The sequence below is a fragment of the Prionailurus viverrinus genome, chromosome X, assembly GCF_022837055.1.
Source record: "Prionailurus viverrinus isolate Anna chromosome X, UM_Priviv_1.0, whole genome shotgun sequence".
Lineage (NCBI taxonomy): Eukaryota > Metazoa > Chordata > Mammalia > Carnivora > Felidae > Prionailurus > Prionailurus viverrinus.
The window spans coordinates 3,897,344-3,920,774 of record NC_062579.1 but is presented as its reverse complement, the minus strand read 5'-3'; the positions used below and the strand labels follow the sequence as shown (position 1 = coordinate 3,920,774).

The following is a 23,431-nucleotide window of genomic DNA, read 5'->3' as shown; positions in this document are numbered from 1 at the left end:
TGTGTCTCCCTCTCTCTCTCTGCCCCTCCCCTGCTCACGCTCTGTCTCTCTCAAAAATAAACAAACATTAAAAAAAATTTTTTTAATAAATAAATAAATAAAATAACCACTCTCAGGGCACCTGGGTAGTTCAGTCAGTTAAGCGGTTAAGCGGCTGACTGATTTCAGTTCAGGTCGTGATCTCACGGTTCTGTTCCTGGGATCGAGCCCTCAGGGCACTCTGTGAGATTCCTCTTGTTGTAACAAAAGACCACAGATTCGGTGGCTCAAAATAGCACACGTTGTTATCTTCCAGTTCCAGAAGTCACAAGTCAAAACTGGGTGGGCAAGGCTGTGATCTTTCTGGAGGCTCTAGGGAAGAACCCATCCCACTGCCATTTCTAGGGGCCGCCCACAGGCCTCAGCTCGTGGCCCACGCCACTCTGATCTCTGCTTCCCTCCACGTCTCCTTCCCTGACTGTCCCTCTTCCAGGGACCCTAGTGATGACACTGAGCCCACTTGGATCATCCAGGACCATCCCCCCATCTCCAGGTCCTTAACTTAATCCCATCAACAGTTTCTTCTGCCATGGAAGGCAACACAGTCACAGGTTCTGTCTACAGGACACGGACATCTTGGGGAGGGGGGTGGTTCTGCTAACTCCAGGCACTAAGTCAGGAGTCTGCCTGGCAGGCTGGAGCCCCGGTATGTCTGGGGAACACCGAGGGGTCGGCTCGGCTGGAGCAGGGCGGGGAGGGCGCGGGGAACGGGCTAATGCCCCGAGTTAGCGAAAACCTGCTCCTGTGGGCCCTCGCGACCCAAACACAGTAGGGATTCAGGAGCAAAACGAGCAGCCCGAGAGTAAGGCTTCTCAGCCAAGACACCACCGACAGTCTGGGCAACCTAAGTCTGTGCCATGGGGTTAGGCGGCATCTCTGGGCTCCGCCCGCTGGGTGCCGGCAGTGCCCGGTCTCTAGTCACGGAGACAAAACGCTCCCTGGGGAGCAAACATTGCCTCCTTCAATGCTTGAGACCCATGCGAGGCAGAGGAATGACAGCATCTAACACGTTTTGAAAGGATCACTTGTCTGGAAAAAAAATTCCGACAGAGCAACTGAAATGACCAAAGGCTACACAAGAGTATGCTGAACCGCACCAGGAAACGCACCGTCCACACCAGGGAGAAGCGCATGGCAGCTGGGAGGACGTCTCCGCCCATCACTCTAGGAAAACTGACAAGGAATGAAGACGTTTCGTGATGCTAAGCGCATGTGAGAATCAGGGCTCTCAATCGCCATTCGCAGCAGTGCAAAACTTTCAGCGTACGTGCCTTTAGACCCACACATCTCATTGCTGAGTCTCGGTCCACGGGAACCGTCATTCCTGCAAGGCTGGGGCCCACAAAAAGACGTGCAGTTTGTGGAAAGGGAAAACTGCAGCCATCGAAGACGTCTAGCCGCAGAGTGATGGCTATGCCTCCTAAGCTATGCATCACGTACCGTATTTAACTATGCTGGGCTTAATTGATTTCAATGTTTAGATAAAAGCCTGGAAGGTTTCACGTCAAACCATTAATGGTAGGAAGTGGGATTAGAGAAGGGAAAAACAGCTGGTCTCTATTTATTGATTGCGCCTGTGACAAAAACGATGTATTCATGTATTGTTTTTGTAATGAAAACAAAGAGGAAAATACAAGCGTGCGTGCACGTATGTAAGCATGCCTGTGGTATATGCGGACATCACGTACAAGCATACACGGGCATGTGTTTCTGGCTCTGGCATGTGTACACATATGTTCACGCACACATGCACGCGCAGCCCCCGCAGGTACTGCCCGGTGGGGTGGGGGGAGGTCCTCACCCCCAGGCAGAGCCGCTGATAAACTCACAGATTTCTGTTAGCTGGGGAGGAGTTTATCTCCCAAATAGGTTAAAGACCATACGTAATCGCATCACATACACCACACAATTGTTTGGAAATGCCCCGAACAGGGCAGGTGCCGGGTAGAAACAAGTACGATCTCCCATCCTCCCAGCGGCTTCTCTACCCACTGGAGCTCCTGGGGTCACCCACGCAGACCATGGGCGTGGCCCCGCTAAGACATCGCAGTCCTCCAGCACAGAGAAGGGTTTCTTGGCCTCGGCACTGGGGACACGCGGCAGGGATCATGCTTTGTGTGGGTCCGGCCCGTGCGCCGTAGGGTGATGGAGTGGCAGGCCCGGGCCCCGCCGACTGGATGCCGACAGCAGGTCCCCCACAGTCGTGACAACCACAAATGCCTCAAGACAGGGCCAGAAGTCCCCCGCCCCCGAGCTGGGAACCCCTGTGCTAGAGGGAAGACAGGCAGCGCTCGTGCAAGCCGGCCCAGGAGGTCCTCACGTCAATGGTGCCAGTGCAGCCCAGAAAGGCGTTCCCGAGAAGCCCTCACTGTCCCACAAAGGCTGAAGCACCCAGGGCAGGACTCCACCCCCCACCCCCATAGCTGCAGTGCGTTTCCTAACAAGGTTCTGGCAACCTTGAAAGATTACTTTCATTTAAAAGATATTGATGAAATGCAGTGTCCTCCCCTGCATATCTGCCTTAAATACTTGCCTTTTCGCCCAAATGTATTATCTCAACATTTAAAAGGTGACTCCCTGTGTACCGATGCTATCTCTAGAAAACAAAAAAAAATCACTTGCTATGTTGAGAAAATGTCACAGCAAAGCACGTAACAATTAAGTGCCTAAGTGCAGCAACCTTCTATTTTCTGCATTTTAAAACAGCGCAGCAAATTCCAAGCACCCACACTGCGCAGTCCAGTAGAAACATGCAGGAATGAGCAGAGGAACATCCCACGGGGACAACAGCCCCTGACAGACGGCAGCGAGCTCAAGAGCAGGAACGCGCGGTAGATGGACAATACGGCCACGGAGCCCAGCAGCACGGCTGAACGGATCTGGCGGCAGTCCGTGTGGAAACATAAAGCCCACTGCACATGCGAGGGGGGAAGCCAGGGAGAGCCGGGTGTCAGAGCTCCGAGCAAACAGAAGGCCCGTGTCAGGCCCTCTAGCAGGGGAGTCATCTGATCTGCTTCGGTTGCGATTTTTACATTTTCTACAAAGGCAACCAAGTGCATTACCAGACATCAGGAATGATACAGTCGATCGAGCAGACCCAACTATTTCGCTTCCTTCTCCCCCACCCTCCAAGAAAACAGTTCGCATGTGACTCAAGAAACTTTTTGCAAAACGATATGCTTCGTAGCTTTCCAAGGCACAGATTTGGAAATGATTTGGTTTTAAGGCTCTTTTCAAAAGACACAAAAGAGAGAAAGTGTCTAAGAAGAGGACACAAAAGCCACGGCAGGGTCAGAATATAGAAAACGGGGTCCTGGGGACATGGGGAGGGGTATGACGTGCTAAAAACCCTGCCTGCCTGTGAGGATTGCACGCTGCCTCTCAATCCTGCCCCTGGCTACGGTTAGGACCGGGACAGGGGGACAGAAAGATGAATTTTGAAAATGTACAGACAGGGTCGAGTCTCAATTTTCAGAGGGCAGATGATTTACAGCAAAGGTCAACGAAAGTGGCTACGCTTCAGTTCTATCGAAATCCAAACAGACCGGGGGCCGCCAGCACGTGCTGACCTAGTCCTTATTAACCCGTCTTTTAAACCAAGACGCGTGGCTTTCTCCATTAACCTACGGAGTCGGAAAGGGCACATATAAAAGACAAGGCGATTGTGTTGAAGCCTTGGTGGGAAGGCAGGGAGGGCGGGAGCCAGGTGTCTCTGTCTTTTTTAAAACATGGCTTTATAACTGTTCACAAGAGTGACCGTTTCACATTTTAAATGCATATGAAATTCTGTTGTGGGTATTAGGAAGCTTCCACAGAAAGGAAGATCTTTGATTTTATATTCTATCAGACACTGCTTTCTGAGAAAAAGTGGACGATCCCACACTGGAGTTCCACAAAACCTCTTTCCATGGGAGAAAGGAAGGAAGCAGAAGGCAAGATTGGAAAAAGGAGCTTCTTACCTCTTTCTGGCTTCCTCATACTGCCAATTAAGCCTGACTCGGTCTACAAGTCTTGTCTTATCATCAAAGACAAACTTTCCGGAACAGAAGGAAAAAAAAAAAAGGGGGGGGGGGAAACATATTAAAACATATTTTCAAAATAGAAAATTCATTTCAACTTTTATCAACAGTGAAGAAGATCTTATTTTGTCTTTAAATTTCCACTTTTCGGGACGCCTGGGGGGACTCAGTCGGTTAAGCGTCAGACTTCAGCTCAGGTCATGATCTCACAGTTTGTGAGTTTGAGCCCCACGTCGGGCTCTGTGCTGACAGTGCAGAGCCTGCTTGGGATTCTCCCTCCCTCTCTCTCTCTCTCTGCCCCTCCCCCACTCATGCTTGATTGCTCTCTCTCTCTCTCTCTCTCTCTCTCAAAAAAGAAAACAAATGTCCCCTTTTCAAGGGTCTGGAAGGAAACACACCAAATAATACTTAGCTGTCACCTCTGGTTGCTAGAAGCTGGACGTGGGGTTGGGAAGCTCTGCTTTTCAAACACTGGTGGGTCTGTTTGTATTTTTTACCAGTGGAAGTGTATTCATCTATTGTATAATTCCTAACAACAAATTAAGTTTAAAAAACAAAATAGGGAATTCCTTAGTAAAAGTTGACACAAAGGCATAAACGTCCGTCCCACTTTGTACAGTACATTTTGTCATTCTTCAATAAATGCAGAGTAACGATGTTCTCCTGAGAAGTCACACGATCGGAAGACGACAGACTTAGCTGTGTTAGGCATGGGCTACAGGACTCCTTATAGTGTCACATGGCACGTTAAAGAGCTCAAGGTCAAAAGGAAATAAAGCAAGGTCTGGAGAAGCCTGGATCAGGGCACATCACCTTAGGAGTTAGAATTGAAATGTGGTGCCCTGACATGATCATTAGTTGTTCTTATTTTCTTACCAATTACACCAAACAAAACAAATTCCTAAAACAAAACAAAAAAAGACCTGTATGGGAGGTAATCATAGCTCACCTTGGTCACTTCTTTCATTCCTGGAAATCTATGACACCATCATTAAATCGATCCTCTCTGTAGATCTGACCTTAACTAGACCATGGCCTCCAAGTCATTTTTTTAAATAACGTCATGTCAGCAAATATTTGAAAATATTCTATCTGAATGATTAGTGATGAATTTATCGATACCAGTGTTGATACACATCAATAGGAATGTCTTTATCTTCATCGTCTTGAATGGCGAGATGGAAGAAATGCCTTATGAGGGGCTGAGCATTCTCCGATGAGATGTGTCAGAATTTTACACATTTTACAGCCTCCCCACGGTTTCCTCAACACACACACACACACACACACACACACACACACACACACTCCTATGCTTTGACGTCACATCTCCAGGAGCCATCTACGCTGGAAACGAGCTACATGTCACCTCACCACCTTGTTTGTCGGAGACTCCTGCAGCTGACCCATCATCAAGACCAACAGATATTTCTTCAACCTGTTCTTGATGCTCCTGTAGATCTCTGAGCTCTGTTTTTGCACTCTTCTTTGAGAACAAAATGGACATCTTGGTCAAAAAAGGAAAAACCTACGGCCCAATGGATTCAGCAGGTTCCTGCTTCACAGTTCCTACGTAGCATGTACCCCAACCATCGAATCCCAGCATTAGGCCTGCAGCGTGTATACATCTGTGTTTGCAAAGTCCTGGGGTCAAAAAGCATAGCCAATTATGTCCACACCCATCCCACAAAACTGATGACCCAAAGTGATAACTAAGCCAAGTACGCAGACGTCTAAGATGGTGCCCAGTAGACTCCACCTCTTGGGATTTGCCCCATGTGTGAGCCCCTTGAGAGTGCTCTAGAGCCATGATTACCAATAGAATACAACAGAGACGATGAGAAGCCATTTCTGTGACCAGGTTACAGAAGACAGTGACTTCCATCTTGCTGGCAGACTCTCTCAGCTTGCACACTTTGATGAAGCAAGCTATGGTGCCAGAGAGGTCCATACGGCAAAGAAGCAAAACCCTCTGTCCCACGACCCGTGGGGAAGTGAATCCTGTCAACAATCACGTGAGCTTCAAAGTGGCCTCTTCCCCAGTCAAGTCCTTGGATGAGACTGCAGCCCTGGCTGACGCCTTGATTGCAGTTTCGTGAGAGCCGCTGAAGCAGAGGGCCCTCCCAGACTCCTGACCCACAGTAGAAGTCTGAGATAATCGAAGTGTGATGTTTTAAGATGCTACATTTTGGAGTAATCTGTTAGGCAGTAATAGCCCACTAATCCAATTACGGCCTTTCAATATCCTTTTTTATAACGACATGATATAAACAGGGGTTTAGACATCAGAAATGTTGATTCAAACCCAGCCAGCCCTGGCTACATGACCTTAGCTGACTCGGCACCTGATCCCCTCGTCTATCAAAAGTATATGGAAACAACTAATAAGGTAACAGCCATGAAGCGGTCAGTCCAGGGCCAGCCCCAGTAAACTCACAAACGATAACAATTTACTCCGTGAGTTATTGCATGACCAGCCACTCCCCACCTGACATTTTTAGAAAGTCTTACCTAATCATTAAAGAACCTTTGTTTCTTCCAAACTAGTCGAATCTCTAAATTCTAATCCTAACCTATGATAACGGCAATTATTCATGGAATTCAATGAGTCCTGTACTTCTTTCTTTCCTGCACACCAAACCCTTTAGGCAAAAATAGCAGGCATTTCTGACTTACAGATTCTATTCTGTGTGTCTTTATATAGATGGTGACCCTATCCTTTAAAACCAAAATTGCCTGGTCAAAAACGTCTATGCGGACTTTTGAAAGCAGGGAGGGGAAAATTGAAAATAGGGCTGTTCTGGGACGTCCAGGACAAAAAGAGTCATTATTTACCACAGTACTCTCAAAGAGATACTATTTGCCTAAATTTCAAAATATTAGTTAATTATTTAAAACCCAGAGTTTTTGTCAAGGGTCTTTTCCCCTTGTTTCCTTTTCTTTATGTAATTTTGGGGAGGGCATTCCACATTCCATTGATGTCTCATCTTTACTTAATAAGCTCTAAGAAAAAGAAGCCATCTTTTTTTTTTTCAATTTGTTTTCCATTTGTAATAAACTTCACTCAATAACATTACAACAGGAGTGTCTTTAAGCATTCACCACCCTGCTTCAGATGATGACTGCCAACTTTGTTTTTGTGGCTAACTCAAGGCTTCACTAATTGCCAAAAGGGGCCTTATGAAATTCTTCCAAGTCCCAAGCAAAATTAATTTTGATTCAATTCAATTTCCTGACATTCTTTTAAAAGAATAAGAAATAGCATCAAAGTATAACCCAAGGGTGCCACAGCCACAAAGCCTCGGAAAATCACTGGGCTAAGCCAACGATCGGTAAACTATGGCCCCTGCAGGCCAAATCCAATCCTGTTGTTAAAAATAAAGCTTTATTGGAACACAGCCCTGCCCATTTGTTCGCACACTGCCTATGGCTGCTTTTGCATTCTAACAACACAGTTGGATAGTTATGGCAAAAGTCTAAAATATTTACTATCTAGGGGTGCCTGGGTGGCTCAGTCGGGTAAGCGTCCGACTTCGGCTCAGGTCACGATCTTGTTCCCGAGTTCGAGCCCTGCATCGGGCTCTGTGCTGACAGCTTGGAGCCTAGAGCCTGCTTCAGGTTCTGTGTCTCCCTCTCTGTCTGCTCCTCCCTTGCTCACGCTCTCTCTCTCTCTCTCAAAAGTAAATAAACATTAAAAAAAATTTAATATTTACTATCTGGGCCTTTACAGAAAAAGTTAGCTGATCCCTGCTGTAAGATATCATATGTCTGTTAAAAACACACCTAAATTCAATTCTCAAAAGGATTCTGCCATTTTAAAGAATCCGAATCACGGGGTGCCTGGGTGGCTCAGTCGGTTGAGCGGCCGGCTTCGGCTCAGGTCATGATCTCACGGTCCGTGAGTTCGAGCCCCGCGTCGGGCTCTGTGCTGACAGCTCGGAGCCTGGAGCCTGTTTCAGATTCTGTGTCTCCCTCTCTCTCTGACCCTCCCCCGTTCATGCTCTGTCTCTCTCTGTCTCAAAAAATAAATAAACGTTAAAAAAAAAAATTTTAAAAAAAAAAGAATCCGAATCACAAGGAGAGAGGTAATAAGCAATTCGATTGCCTTCCAGGCCCCGGGACCTTCACAGCTGGATTTTTTTCCTCCAACACAATGGCACAAAAGCCAAAACATCTCTGAAGAGAAAGTGGCAGAGGAAAACAAACGAGTGATGAGTGACGGCACCGCGAAGGCGGCTCTTTCCTCTCCTGGCACATTCGGCCCTCCCCCCCACCCCAGCCCCCCCCCCCCCCCCCCCCCGGTTCCTGGCATACCTCTCCAACGATGTCAGTCTGAGACCCAGCGTCGCAGAACTGTTGAGGTAAAGAATCGCCAAGCACACCTGGATTGTGAGGGAACTCCGGCAGAGGGTCGGTGAGAGAAAAGCTATTCCTGAAGCCGTCGGTCAGCTTGGCCAGGCTCTGGAAGAGAAGGAAACGAGCCGCCTGAACAGAGGTGGTGACGCTTCCCTTCCCGCTGAGGGCCACCCCTGGCGCCGGCCCACCCCACCCCTCCCCCACCAGGTGGAGAAGCCAAGTTTACCGCCACGTGCACCTTTAATACAATTCTTCGTCATTTACGTCCCCCTGTGACCGAGTCCCCCTGCCAGCATGTGGATAACGTAGACAACTGCCGGGGTACCACTGTTACTGTTTTTCTTCTTTAGGAAACACAGCGTGTTTCAACACACACACACACGCACACACGCACACACGCACGGTACCTATGTGAGACGGTGGATGTGTTAACTAACTTTATCGTGGTAATCATTCCAGATTATATATGTATATCAAATCATTAGGTTGTATACCTTAAGTTTATATAATTTTGTCATCTGTACCTCAATAAAAGGGGGGAGCACTGCCATCCAAAACGTTCTATCAATAAATGAGTCTGAGATGAATGCCACCTTGAGATTTTGATAAACCACACAGAAGCAAAACCACTCCCGGATGATGTTTACGTATTTTCACAACCTGGTTTTTCAGGTGACTGTACATGACCAAGAGAGAGAATCCCGAGCAGGCTCCGCACGGTCCGATGCGGGGCTCGAACTCAGGAACCGTGAGATCATGCCCTGAGCCGAAACCAAGCATCGGACACTTAACCGACCGAGCCACCCAGGCGCCCTGAGTTGGACCTTTTAAGTGCAAGTCGAAATGAAATTTCGTAACCAAAGAAAATGCACGTTTTGGGTGCAAGTCAAAGAGCAATGAGATTTTCTACAAGTTTTTAGAAGACTTTTGAACGTTTTTATCTTCAGCAGACATTGCTGCGGACACCAGGACGCACAGGAGCAGTATAACACACGTAGCTGGTTCTGGCTCTAGACAAAGGCATCTTGGAATGGGCCGGTACCATTAAGCTCACAAAAGAAAGACAAAACAACTTCTTTGATTTTACTAGAGAGGACGTTCCCCATGCCTCTCCCAGGAGCATCTCAGAGAAGATGCGGGGGTCTGAAGCTTCTTCTAGAAATTCTATCTCCAGCCCCCACAGTGGGGAACCCACTCGAGGCAACTGAGCGGTCGCCCCCGCCCTGCACGCCTGGATCGGCCAGTGCGGAGCAGTTAGCGCAACCTCCAGGGGCAGAGCCTCCAAGCCCCCGTGGTGAAATGCCGCTTGGTTCACCCCTGGGGTTTAGGCTCACGTTATGATGGGTGACATCCATACAGCACCTTGTCTGACACCGCACTCAGAGGCCTCAGTAAATGGCAGTAGCTGTTCTTGCTACCAGTGCTCGGAGACAATCTAACCGTCGATCATTTACTTTCATGACCTGGAGCGGGAGTGTGAAAATACAGATGTGTGGGCCACACCTCCAGAGCCTTATCTAGTAGGCCCGGGGCAGGGCCCGGGAATGGGCAACTCAGTGACCACTGTGGGGACAAGTCTCTTGGATCCTTGACCTCAGGAGGCACTGCCATGGAAGGCAGCTATCCGTGCACCTGTCTCATTTGGCCTACGAGTCTGAGCTCTGCTTCACGTGCCCTTCTATGCCCTACATTCTACGGAATCTAGACCGGTGCCTACTGGGTACTCAGTGTGTGGAACACGAAATGAAAGCCGTAACAGAAACATCTGAAAGCACCCGAGCATCAAGCAAAAAGGCCAGCGCGCACCCATTTGCAAACACTCAAGCTTTTTCTAAAAATAACAACATCTGGGGCGCCTGGGTGGCGCAGTCGGTTAAGCGTCTGACTTCAGCCAGGTCACGATCTCGTGGTCCGTGAGTTCGAGCCCCGTGTCAGGCTCTGGGCTGATGGCTCGGAGCCTGGAGCCTGTTTCCGATTCTGTGTCTCCCTCTCTCTCTGCCCCTCACCCATTCATGCTCTGTCTCTCTCTGTCCCCAAAAAAATAAATAAACGTTGAAAAAAAAAATTTTAAAAATAACATCTACAGAAGCGCGAGGAACAAAAAAGAACACGATATAATGCTCCACTGATGGCAGCCACGGAACCGAAATGTACGCACGCAGTAGGGTACTTCGCGGCCACGTCAGGGAATGAAGCGGCGCGTGGTGGACAGATGCCGAAAAAGAGACGGGGTGTTATCGTTAGGTGAGGAAGCCGGGGCAGGGGAGCAGCAGGCATAGTCCTAGCTCCCCGTGAGGATGGCTGAACACGCGTTCACACTCTCCCGCGGCTGCATAAACACTAGCCGGGTATACGGGAAGCTAATAAAAGTAGTTACAGGAGACAAGCGAATGAGGCAACAGCAAGACCTCTCATCATAGACTTTTTAAATTATTTTGATTATTGAACAATACGCATCACCCATTTTTGTGGCTTAAATCGTGTCCTCCAGAAAGTTACGTTCAAGTCCTAAGAATCGGGGAATGCGGGCTGCTTTGGAAATCGAGTCCTTGCGGACGGAATCCAGTTAAGGTGAGGTGATACAGAATTAGAGTGGGTTCTAACCCAATGATTGGCACTCTTCTAAGAGGAGACCATTTCGATGCGGGGACACAGGGAGGGCACCATGTGACGAGGAAGGCAGAGGCTGGAGCAATGCAGCTACAAGCTGAGGGATACCAAGGAATGCCAGAAGCTGGAAGAGGTGAGGAAGGATCCTCCCCTACCGCCTCAGAGATGGCAGGGCCCCGTCGGCACCCTGACCCTGGCCTTCTGGCCGCCAGACCCTGGGAGAATAAATTTCTGTTGTTCTATGCCAGTGTGTGCTCCTTTGTCATGGCGGCCCCAGGAATAACTAATACCCGTATTTGAAAACATTTTAATATGCAGTATACATAAATATACACACGTAAAGAACGTATATACACATATATGTATGATACATATGCGTGTTTTTAAAAATATATGGATTGCATATATAATACATACGTAACATAATATATATGGTAAGTACATATTTTCCTAAAATTTTAAATAAAAGACAGACGCGTAGGCAGGCAGACGAACGGACATGGGATTTGAAGAGTGCCAGGCCCCTACCTGCATCAGGTCCCGCCTCTCCTTCTCGCCTGTGCAAATGGCTTTCTTGATGGTCCGGAGCTCACTCATTATGGCCTGTGCCTCATCCAGCTTGTAGTTGGTGTGAGTGCTTGACATCTTACGATCAATCCTGGTTAAAAAATAAAAATAAGAGATTATAACATTCCATTACACAACAACAACAACAACAACAACAACAACAACAACATAACTCAAAAGCTTTACAGAAAGGTGGGAAACGGTTAAAAGCGTTGTGGCAAAGAGAAATAGAGATCCCATAAAACCTTTCTTGCTTGTGGTAAACACGCAGAGATGAGCCTTGGCCGGTGGACGGTTTCCTTTGCTCCAGGAACATCCAATGCAGGTGAGGACCTTCGAATCAGGATTCCCATGACCTCTACTAATGATCAGGCAACAAACACTGGCTTAAGTAATATCCTGAGATGGTAAACTCCTCTCTGAGAGGGGGATTATGTCTTACTTGTTTATCCCTGGCATCTGGGTTAGTGGTCAAAACTGTCTATTAAATAAACATACGGATGACATCTGTGTGCAAGGAGAGCATATGGGAAACAGCAAAATGTTGTGAACTTTTAATAGCGATGCCTTCTATAAAATTGGAAACTCTGTCTCCACTACCTTCTTCCATCTCATTCTCGTTCTGATCTCCCTCTCTCTCTCTTTCTCCTTACTACTCACCTCCTCAGTTCTTTCTTTCAATCCAAACATCCATTCATCCATCCTTCCTTCCATCCATCCATCCAAACTCCCTCCCTCCCTCCTTCCCTCCCTTCCTTCCTTCCAGCCAGGCCGCCCCCAGGCACACAAGGCCTGCTTCCAGGTGGTGGAAACAGAGCGCTGACCGAGAGACTAGGTCTGGCTCTGGCCTCCACAAAGCAGGCCGCCTCCCGCATACAGCACGTCCTTTGTCTCCCCTCCCTTACCTAAGTCTTGAGGCTTGGAAACCCGCAGGGCTAAAGCAGTTGGAATACTCTGATCCAGAAAGGGGCACGAACTCCGCCGCTTGAAAGTAGTTAGCATGCCTTTCAGATTCCAGACCCACCATTACGCAGGTTCCGGTTCGACACCGTTCTTCCCCACGTTACCGGAAAATCTGGATCCTTAACGGCCAGCCCAAACTCGCCGGTTTTCCGCTCATGAAAGCATCCTGGCACACTGGTGAGGACCAGTGACGCTGCAGCACTACAGCGGGACCCTGGGCAAGCGGCTTGGCCTCTGTAAACCTCAGGTTCACGTTTCCCCCACTTAATGAGGAAAGGCCAGGCGTGTAATGTTGGCGGTGATTATTATTATCGTCAGGACAACACTGAATCTGTGTATTCATGGGAGAAAAAGTAAGTAATTCACCAACTCTGGTTCTTGAGGCCCGGAGTTGATCTGAGCTCTCACGACCCTTGGAATAAGAGAGGGACAAATACACCAAGGCAGGTAGCCATTCCCTCCCTTTGGAACCGGGCTTCAGGGCTCCACGGCCACTGCCGGCACCGCATCAGCTGCAAATCACGTATTTACGAAACCTGGCCCTGAGTTCTCTTTCACGGAGTCAACGCCACGGGCCCCCACCCATCCAGTGGTGACACGCTTCCATCCCAGCAGGGCCTGGCCACGCGTTTTCCCATTTCGGCTGTTCTCCAGAGAACCAAGGGTCTCCAATAGAGGGCGGAAAGAAGAGGCCGTCCATCTCCACAGCGCCACATCCGCCGAAGAAGTGGCCCGCTTTTTCTTGCAGGGAAAAGCTAGACTCGTTTACGTAACAGGGTCCCCTGGCACCCATCCTCTGATAAAAGGCTTTCCAATACATCTCATTTAATGTCACAGCCAACAACCCGCAGAGGCTCATGAAGTCGGTAGAAGGGTTCCATCGTTCTCAGACAAAACACCGAGGCCGGGCAAGTCTGACTTCCCTGTAACAGTCAATGCCCAGCGCCTCTGCTAACCAGGTCTACTGCTCCAGAACGAAAAATGCAGCAAATAGATCCTCGCCTGACGCCGACACCCCCGTGGAGACACGAACTCCACTGCACCGAGCACAAGGTTTTCAAGTGCTTGAAAATCAAAGCTAATCACACAGCCACAGAAGTACAGACACACGCTCCCGGCGCTAAGGCTGTGACGTGAGACCCTACGCATGTCAGCTCCAGCTTTATACGTAAGTGTTGTGACTTCCTTACGGCTTTCAGTAGCAAGAACGCCTGCGCGTGGCCATCACATCAGTAAACCCAGGGGCTGAGCCAGCAGCCCGTCAAGGCACCAGGCCCCATGATGGAAACGGCTGCCACACACAGGAAAACAGGCCGCAATTCCCTCAGGAAGAGGGATCGGCAGCCCCGTAATTCATGCCGCCGGCGGACGCTGCACAGCACCTGGGAGAACGGAAGTTCAACTTCAAGGCTACGGACCTGCGCTCTGGCCTTGGCTATACCCAAGTGGCTCTGGGACCTCGAAGAGAATGCAGATTGGCCTAGAACAGCTGTCTCCGCTCTGTGCCAAGGGTGTCCGGCGCGGGGAGCAGGAGCGGCTACAGGGAGGGCCCGTCTAGGGCTCGAGGACCCTCACCCCTGCTTCAGCGAGCACCTCCCCTTTGCTCCGTCTCAGACATTCTGGTTGGTTCCACAGAAGATGTCATGTGCAGGAAAGGGAAAGGAAAAAGATTCCGCTGTTAAAAAAGCGCGAAAGCTATTAGGGAACATGATCTTGAAGTCCTGGTATTTCAGAGAGAATACTGTTATTTAAAAACAGTTATATACCATTATTGTATTGTGCATCATATTTCACAACTGTATGTCAATATTAATGGTATAGAACAGAACATACAATCATCTAAAAGGGTCATTATGTATTATGCAAATATAACCTTAGGTAAACACTCTATACGGTATATATTATTTGATTACACTATACAATTATATAACTAGTACATTACAACAGTTGAACGTGCCAAGCACCTGCTAGGCACCAGGGTCTTGCTGCACGCTTGGCGTCTGTCACCTCGTTGAGTCCCCTCAGCAGCTTTATGAGGGAAGCATAACCCTCTCAGATTTTATAATGAAAAACCTGAGGCTCGGAGAGACGACCTCCGCGGCCGCAGATGACAAGCTAAGATCCGGCAGAGCCGCAGTGTTTCGAACCCACGTCTCCCAATTCTCAAGCCTGTGTCGGATCGCCAAGTACAGTGCTGCCCCCTTGATCCCACAGGCATACTCCTGCTCAGAGCGGCCAAGGTCGGGCCCATATGCTTTTCTAAGGGCAGGCAAGGCTTCACAGAATCCCAACCACTTCCATTTTTCAATGATGATAAATTTCATCTAATAAAAACTTCAAAGGGTAGGAAACCCCTTCCTTCCCATCTGCAAAATTCATTTCTTTGGGAGTTTTCTCCCTTTGCTCCAATTCCCTCTAGAACTTTGGTCAAATTCAGAGGATGTGGTCAGTGATTTGGTATTTTCTAAAATACCAATATACCCCATTTCATAAAGAAGATCGTAACATCTGTGACTGCCAAGGAACTGTCTTTTTCTTTTTTTAATTTTAATCAAGAGCCCAAGAGAGTGCGGGTACATCCCAAATAAAATGACAGAAAAGTGGTAACTGTCAACAAAAGGTAAAAACTTAAGTTAGGACGCCCGGTGCTATGATCTGAATGTTTACGCACCCCCCTTCACATGCTGGGATCCTGACCCCCAGGGGGATGGTGTTAAGGGGTGGGGCCTTTGGGAGGCGATGAGGTCATGAGGGAGAAGCCCCCAGGACTGGGATCGGTGGGATCAGTGCTCTAATAAAGGAGACCCCCACAGAGTTCCCTGCCCCTTCCGTCCTGTGACGCCACAGCAAGATGGTGGCTACACAGAGGCCGACCAGGCTGGCACCTTGATCTGGGACTTCCGGGCTCTGGAACTTTAAGAAATAAATTTCTATTGTTTATAAGCCACCCAGTCTGTGGTATTTTGCTTTAGCAGCCCAAATGGACTGAGGCACAGTGTAAAAAAAAAAAAAAAAATCCAGTACCCAGACCACAGTCTCCACGTTCCAACAGCTTGAAGCAGCCTCGGGGAGGTTAAGTGACTTGCTCAGGGTCACGCGGCCAGTAAGAGGCACGGTGAAGTTCACACCAGGGCCGCTCACACCGGCTCTCGGCCTCTTCGTCACTGGGCTAGCAATACGCTCGGGGTCGAGGCCTCCAAATTCACACTGTGTCACAGCCGAAGGCCACCCCCACAGCCAGTCAGATGTGGTCCCAAAGTAAACCGGTGCCCTCCAGGGTCGACTTTTGAAAGAAAGGGTTAGAGGGAAAGAGGAGAAGGTGCAGCTTCAGGCGATGACAGCAGTACGGGTGGGAAGGCATCTCAGAGCATCTACGGACCTCCACCTTCTGCTACCCTGGTTTCCGTATCTGCTGTTGGATTTAAGACGTCAAGAGAACCGCACCGGCAAACGCAACACCAAATGGCTCCTTCAACCCGCGGCTTGGAAGAAGAGGGCTGCCAGGCCGCCGAAGATATTCCATGTTAATACCACACATGACAACCCAAAAGAATGAGGAGTTTTGTTACGACTCCACACCGCCCAAACGGGAAGACGCTCATCAAGCAGCTACGAGGCTCGAAGCGAAAACGGTACCCCGTGGCGAAGAATGCGCCCCCCGGAAACTGGTCGTTGGAATATTTCGTGAGCCCCTCTCTGTGATGTCAACGGCAGGAATGAGGAACAGGATTTCTTAAAACACAACAGAGCACGGCACGTATACGACAAGGTAGCGCTGGAGGGCGGTTAGTAAGAAGGTGACCGGGCCGACGTACACAGCCCTCCGGTGGTCCAGGCAGCCTAGAGGGTGCCAGTGTCCAGCAGTGACGCGAACCGCGTCACAGCTCCCAGCGGGCAGGAGCGGCGACATCAGCCACTCCGCACAGCACCCAGGGCCGGGTCCACTCGTGCCACTCAGCCCTGCCCTGTGCCTGAAGCGTCCGGGTCCTGAGGACCCAGCAGGGAACAAGGCAGAGTCCTTGTTCCCACGTGGCACGATGCGAGTCAAGAAGAGAGACCGCAAAGAATAAATCATTAGGGCAGGCAGCGATCGGCGTTTTAAGGAAAACGAAGCCAGGTTCCGGGACAGAGTGTGACGGAAAGGGCTCCTTTTTAGGTCCAGTGGTTAGCCAAGGATCTTGACAAGACACCATTTGTCCAGAAAACTACAGAAAGGAGGGAACAGGCAGGCAAGTAGAATTTGGGGGAAAGAGTGTTCCAGGGACAGGGGGCTGCAAGTTCCAGTGGGGAGAGCCAGCAGGGCGGCCAGGGGGCAGACACAGGGGAGTGGGGGTGACACTGGGAGAAACGAGGTCAGGACAGGGGCCAGATCATCCGGGGGACTGTATTCGAAGTGAGAGAGAAAGCCCCGGAGAGCCACAAGCACAGGCGACATTTGAAAAGTCGCCACGGCCACAGCGTGAGAACGGTGAGCCATAACAGCCACCGTGCTAGAAGCTGGGAGAAGGAACGGGGGTCAGGTGTGATAACAGCACACCAAGAACAACGGGTGGTAAAAAGGTGGGCAGGACAGTGCCCCCTGCCAAAGCGTCTCGGGCTGTCACACCAGCTCTCGGGGACCTCACGGGTGTCTCCGTAGAAAAAAGGCTTCAACGGCACGTAAGCGTGGGAAACTCAGGGTGAAGCAACGTTAAATGAGCTTTCTGGCTGCAGGACAACTGGGAATCTAACACGAGGTACGTTCCAGATCTCCAGGAGATCTAGAATAACTAGAGAGGGAACTCTCCCACACCCACTGGCACACTCAGCGCATTCTTGTACATCACCCGTTCGGGGAGCTGTGCACATGCCACTCCTGAGCCCTCCGCCTTTGCCCCTGGAGGGGAGTAACAAGTTACATTAAGATAATTTTCCCAAACACCCTTCGGAAACTTTAGGGCAGGGAGCGCAGCCGCCTTTTCCCTGGAAAAGCTCAAGTTTTCTAGAAAAAGACTTCCGTTACCCGTAAACGCTGCTCCGATCGTCTGACTTTTAGCAAGAGCCTCAAGAGAAATTCAAATGACAACCACGCCGAGATACTCTCTCTCTCCCGCCTCTGCGCCTGGCAACGCCGCGAACGCTCGACAACACATTCTGTCGGCACAGCCGTGGCAACAGAAACTCACCTGTCAGTGGCGAGGAGGCAACGTGGCAGAGAGAGGGATCTGGCCACATCTCCTAACGCGACCAGGGCATTTACGCTTTGACCCAGCAAGCCCACTTTCGGGAACTTATCCTGAACGCCTTCCTACCCACACGGGCACAGCAGCAGGTGTAAAGCTGATGGGAAACGTTATAAACGGGCGAATGAGGCTGACGATGCCAGGACCCACCAACAATCTCCGCATCCCAGGAAATGGGACTTTGCCCAGCCCGGCCCCTCCCCCTCCCCCCGGAAAAAAAAAAAAAAGAAAGAGAACCTGAACTCAAATCAGATCAAGCCTCACAGACTAATGACACTAGTTTGCATAAGTAGCAAGGGACAGAGGAACGTGTCAAGTGAGCCCGCGAGGGCCAAAGCAGCAAAATCCAGTATCAGGGACATTCTACAGGACAAGCGAATTAGTTCCTTCGATGAATAAGTCGCCAGAAGGAAAGAAAAAAAAAGCGCAGGGGCGTAGAGATTCACAGACACACCAACCAAACACACCGTGTGGGGCTTCTCCGAACCTGGACCAAACGAAACAGAGAAACGGGAAACGTGCTGGAGAGGGGACGATGTTACGAGAGGACTGTTAAGTGGGGAACAGGTGTTGTAGCTACGTTTTCAAAAGGGATCCGTAACTTCAGAAGAGCCATTTATGGACTCAAAAGGGTTCCGGGATTTGCTTCCGTAAGGCAGCGAGGGTCTCAGGGGTGCGGCAGGGTGACGGACAAAACAGGACCGGCCCCTGTGTGGTGACTTTTGCCGAAGTGCGGTCAAGGCCACAGGACGGTTCCACGATACTATTCTCTCCGCTCCTGTGTACGCCTGACGCTTTCCATCGTTAAAAGTTTATATGCATTACACGCACACGCTCCCACACAGGCACGTACCTATTCTATCATTAACCCAGGACGGTGTTCGTGGCCAGCTCCCATTTACAAAAATTAACAACATACACAGACCTGAAAAAAAAAAATACAAAAGGTTCTTTTTTCCTCACTTGGACCCAAGCATAATGATGGATTTCCTTGTTAGCCAGGAAAGTTCACCAAGATAAACAAGTAAGAGTTTAAAATGTTATAAGCGGCTAAACTCCTGGCGAGGTGCTCTGGAAAAGAATACACTGGATATTCTGGGAAGCAAGAACAGCAGAAAATTTTCTGGAGGAAAAGCTAGGGTCTCTGGCTTAAATCGATGCTGGTAATAACATCTGAGAAGCCCTTTCGCGTACAACAGCTCGTGTATTAGGGGTGAGGCGATCACATTATCAATGCTTCCAGAAGGTTCCCCAAATGTCCTTGATAATAATGCCAATCTGCAGGATTCGATGGAAACTTAAGAGTCAATCCTCAATACCAGAAAGAGAATGAGGCTGTTTCTGTCTCCCGCGTAGCATGTATACTCAGAGGAAGGCTATCGGATTAGTTTTCGCTCGCGAAGAAAGGTAAGCATGGCACGAGTGCCTGTGTTCTCTGTCCTTCCCGTGAGGACAGACTGAGCCTATAGTGACAATGCAGCCACCTCTCCAGGTGGCTCGACCTGGAAAGCCGCAGTGAGTCCCCCAGGGCCGAGGCCAGGTCCAGAACCTTCTCCCAGCCTCCACTGGGGAGCACGGGCATCCTCACGGGCTCTGGAAGGGGGTCCCTCCTTGGCAGGGACACGTTTACCATCACCACCCCCCAACGGAGACCTTGCTAAGGAAAGCAGAAAGCAAAGACAAAGAGCGATGGCCCTTCTCTTCTTAGGAGCACGACCCATACTCCGCTCCTGCCGCAGGTGTGAAGTCACAGCTCTGCCTGCCCTGGCTGCTTGCCACCCAATAAACCTGGAGACAGCGAGGCCACCTCTTTCTATTGTTGAAATTAGTTTGACCACAAGCGATGGATTCGCTTCCTAGAGATGCTCGGTCCCCTGAGCCCCAACACCTTTGTTTTCTAGTGCTCAGTCATCGGCTGCTGTTGCAATGGAACCCGTGCGTTCACATAAAGAAACGGAGACGGCCGGAGGGACGGAGGCCAGAGGGACGGGCACCGGGCCGGCGATCCCGCTACAGAAGCCGGGGCCGGCAGGGAAAGGTGCCGGGCAAGGCTCCCCTCTGAGGCTCGGGGGTCCTGTGTGTCCTCATGGTGTTCCCGAACCACCCCGAACCTCTATCACCTTCCCCAGAGCTCTACAAGCGAGAACTGAACTAGCTGTGCTCTCCAGCCGGCACGATGCCTAGCATTAAGTTAGGTATCATCTGGAGACACTGTGAAGTCCCGATTCTCCCTGGTAATGACAGAAAGCTCCTGGGTGGCCAAAGGAAAGAATGAAATCAATCTCTGATTCAGCCAGACAGCCCTCGTAACTGTAGAAGACCTCCCAAATGAAATTATTTGCTCCTGCTCGTTTCTCATCCGGCCCTTCGGCGGAAGTGACACAGGAAAACGTGGCCACAGCACACACGGACGCGCCCTAGCAGGCATCGGAGTATCTGGAGGCTGGCTGGGCCGTATGCGTAAAGTTACGGAGCACGAATTGGCGCGCCGGGAAACGCCGCAGCCAACGGACAAGATGAGGAACGCGACAGTAGCCGATACCGAGAAGGACTGATTTGCTTAAGCAGAACTTTTTTAAAAAGCCATATGGACTAGGGCTCGTTAAAGGAACTCCCACTGTAGACTGAAATCACACGAGACTGTGCACAGCTGGAAAACGGCAGAGCAGCAAAAAGCTGACAGTAAGGTTAAAGACTCCCAGCCGCACTAAGCGTGTGGATGGGATTATCAAAATCCACCGCGAGGCAGGGCCTGCAGAGGGCATGGCCACATCTCAGGGCCAGAGAAAGCCAAGCAGGACCCGGCTCCAGGGAGGACCCAGCTCAGTTTTCTATCGTGCCTCCCTTGGTGCCTATAATAGGTCCTTCATAAAGAAATGGGCCCATAAATCATCAACCAAACCGATCCTGGATGATTAAGAAGATGAATCGCAACATTAAACAGTGTTAAACAACAGGGTTGGGCACGCCCAGCGATTACGCTTTATCTGAGGCTGAGATAATTATGCTTGTCCGACACTTATATTTGTATCACTTCCCTATCAAGAGCAACACATCAGTCCCGTTGGACACGCTGTCACCGCGTCCGCACACAGGATTCAAGAGAGTGATGTGCTGCCCACCCTTACGAGGCCCAGTAACCACACAGATCCCTGCCACTCACCGAAGGCTGGCCAGAGCAGGCACTGGCACCGCCCTCTGGACAATTCGGCCCAATGATCTGAAGGTGCGCGTCTCCCCAAAATTCACAAGGTGAGCTCTAATTCCCAGTGTGATGGTATATGGGGATGGGGTCTTCTGGGGGGAGGGGCAACGAGAGTTAGATGAGGTCATGTGAGTGGGGTCCCCCACGAGGGGAGGAGAGACCCTAGAGACCAGAACTCACCACACCACCACCACCACCATGGAAAGACACGGCAAGAAGGCAGGAAGCAGGCCCTCAACACATACCAAATTTGCCAGGACCTGATCTTGGACTTCTGGCCTCCAGAACTGTGAGAAAGAAATGGCTGCTGTTTAAGCTCCCCGGCCAAGGATGTTTTGTTATAGCAGCCTGAGCTACTAGCACAATCCCCAGTGACTGATGGGAAGAGCAGGCACAGAAGGTCTCGTGAGGCACGTGTTCAAGTGCAGCAAGAGAAGCCAGGCTCTGAATCTCGACCGACCAGTAAGCATACAATACTCTTTCTTAAGAAAATCAATTCTTTCAGAAGGACAACATCACCATTTACGAAATAACTTGTGTTCTTTGGATCTGCTGACTTAATATAGCTCACAAAAAAGAAATCCACCCCCAAACTCTTAGTCGGGACCAAGTTCTAATTGTAAAGACGCCAACAGGAAGGTCTGTAGACCAGACCGCCCCACAGGATGTTCTGTGACGATGGAAATGTTCGATTATCTGTTCTATCCGATGCAGTCACCGCTAGCCCTCTGGCTCTCAATCGGGGGCACGTGTGCCCTCCAGGGAACACTTGGCAATGTCTACAGAGAGTTGTGGCTGTCGCAACTGGGTGGGAGGGTACTACGGGCATCCAGGGGGTCAAAGCCAGGGATGCTGCTAAATATCCTGTGATGCACAGAGTTATCTGGTCCAAAGTGCCAACAGCAGCGAGGTAGAGAAAATCTCCACTGGCCGCCTGTGACTGCTGAGCATTTCAGATATGGCTAGGTGACTGGGCTTCTAAATTTTGAATTTTAGTTCACTTTAATTTAAATAAAAACAATTTGAGACTAAAAGCAACAGAACTAGAAGTCAAATTTAAACATCCACGGGGGTCCTGGACGGTGCGGCTACAGAGAATGTGCATAAATGTAAAATAAAGGTCTTGTTTCCCAGGTATTTCCATTTAAAGGAACCAAGTATCTTCAGGGAAAAGAAAGATTCCAAGGCTTAGGATTGGGGAAAACATGAGCAGAAATAAAAGCATAGAAGCGGAAGGCCCGTGAAGCTTCAGGACGCACACCCAGGCACCCAACAGGCGAGCACAAGAGCAAATCATAGGAAGCCCCCCCTCTGTCATCGCGGGCAACTCACTCTTGCAAGGTCTCCACCCCCTTTTCCTTGTACTGCAGTTCTTGCTTCATCTGGGTCAGCTCTCGTTTTAATCTGGAAAGCTAAAGACAAATTATATTTTTTTTTCCAAAAAAAAAAAAAAAAAAACCTCTGAAAATCGTTTCTATAGTTGTTCGTGTTAGCATTGTCCTCTAAGTTCCTGATTCGCTCCCGATGCGCTGGGTCACCTAGGCTCTCCATGAATTTCCATCCACGGGCAAACAGAACAGCCAGCGTGGAAGAAGTGCCTCGCTTGGATACAAAAATCCCAGGTCCCGACAGGTTCCTACCTACGTGGAACCGGCAGCTATCTTCTTTTTCAGGTAGTGATTTATACGTCACAATCAGCAAACCGCCTAATGCGTTTTTCACCTTCCCTCTACTTACTACTCCGAGACCCCACATGTGGGAACACTGTTGCCGGAAGCCTGCGGTCCCACTACCTGAGAGTGCGTCACATGGAGAGCTTCTCGGGTCCACCTGAGGCCCGTGTTAAAACTCGGGAGGGGGTGGGGGCACCTGGGTGGCTCAGTCAGCTAAGCGTCCAACTTCAGCTCAGGTCACGATCTCACGGTTCGTGGGTTCGAACCCCGTGTCGGGCTCTGTGCCTGGAGCCTGCTTTGGATTCTGTTTCCCTCTCTCTCTGCCCCTCCCCTGCTCACGCTCTGTCTCCCTCCCTCAAAAATAAATAAACATTAAAAAAAAAAACCCTCAGGGGGTGGGCCTGGCAGCTCGCATGTGTAATCAACTCCCCAGGTGCTCTTCTTGGACACGCTAGAGTTTGGGAACCGCTGCACTGAGAGAGACACTGGCGTTTGGGGCATGAGACACCAAGAGGCTTCGTTTCCAAGACGTGTCCCATGATTTGCTGCAAACGCAACAAAACCGTCCCCCTTCCCACGCGACCAAGGCAGGGCACTGAAGGGATGAGACGGGGGGGGGGGGGGGGGCACGTAAAGAATTCCAGTGTCCCCAGGGAAGGAGCATCAGAACCTTCTGGTCAAATGCCATTGCGGGAAAGATTTCCCTAGGAATATAGCAACCGGGGGAGAACAGGAGGAGCTAAAGCTGCCAAGGGTCAAGGCTGGCAACCCACTGAT

The 23,431-nt window shown here is 50.0% G+C and overlaps 1 protein-coding gene across 1 annotated transcript in view; it reads right to left on the bottom strand.

The window, feature by feature from the left end:
• WWC3 (WWC family member 3) overlaps positions 1–23,431 on the bottom strand; it is a 119,027-nt gene that overhangs the window by 35,846 nt on the left and 59,750 nt on the right. Inside the window, exons 5-8 of the mRNA XM_047843928.1 lie at positions 22,314–22,393; positions 11,553–11,682; positions 8,373–8,519; positions 3,999–4,072 (exon numbers count right to left, since the gene is read on the bottom strand). Coding sequence (XP_047699884.1) covers positions 3,999–4,072; positions 8,373–8,519; positions 11,553–11,682; positions 22,314–22,393 — 431 coding nt within the window. The remainder of the gene's footprint in view (positions 1–3,998; positions 4,073–8,372; positions 8,520–11,552; positions 11,683–22,313; positions 22,394–23,431) is intronic.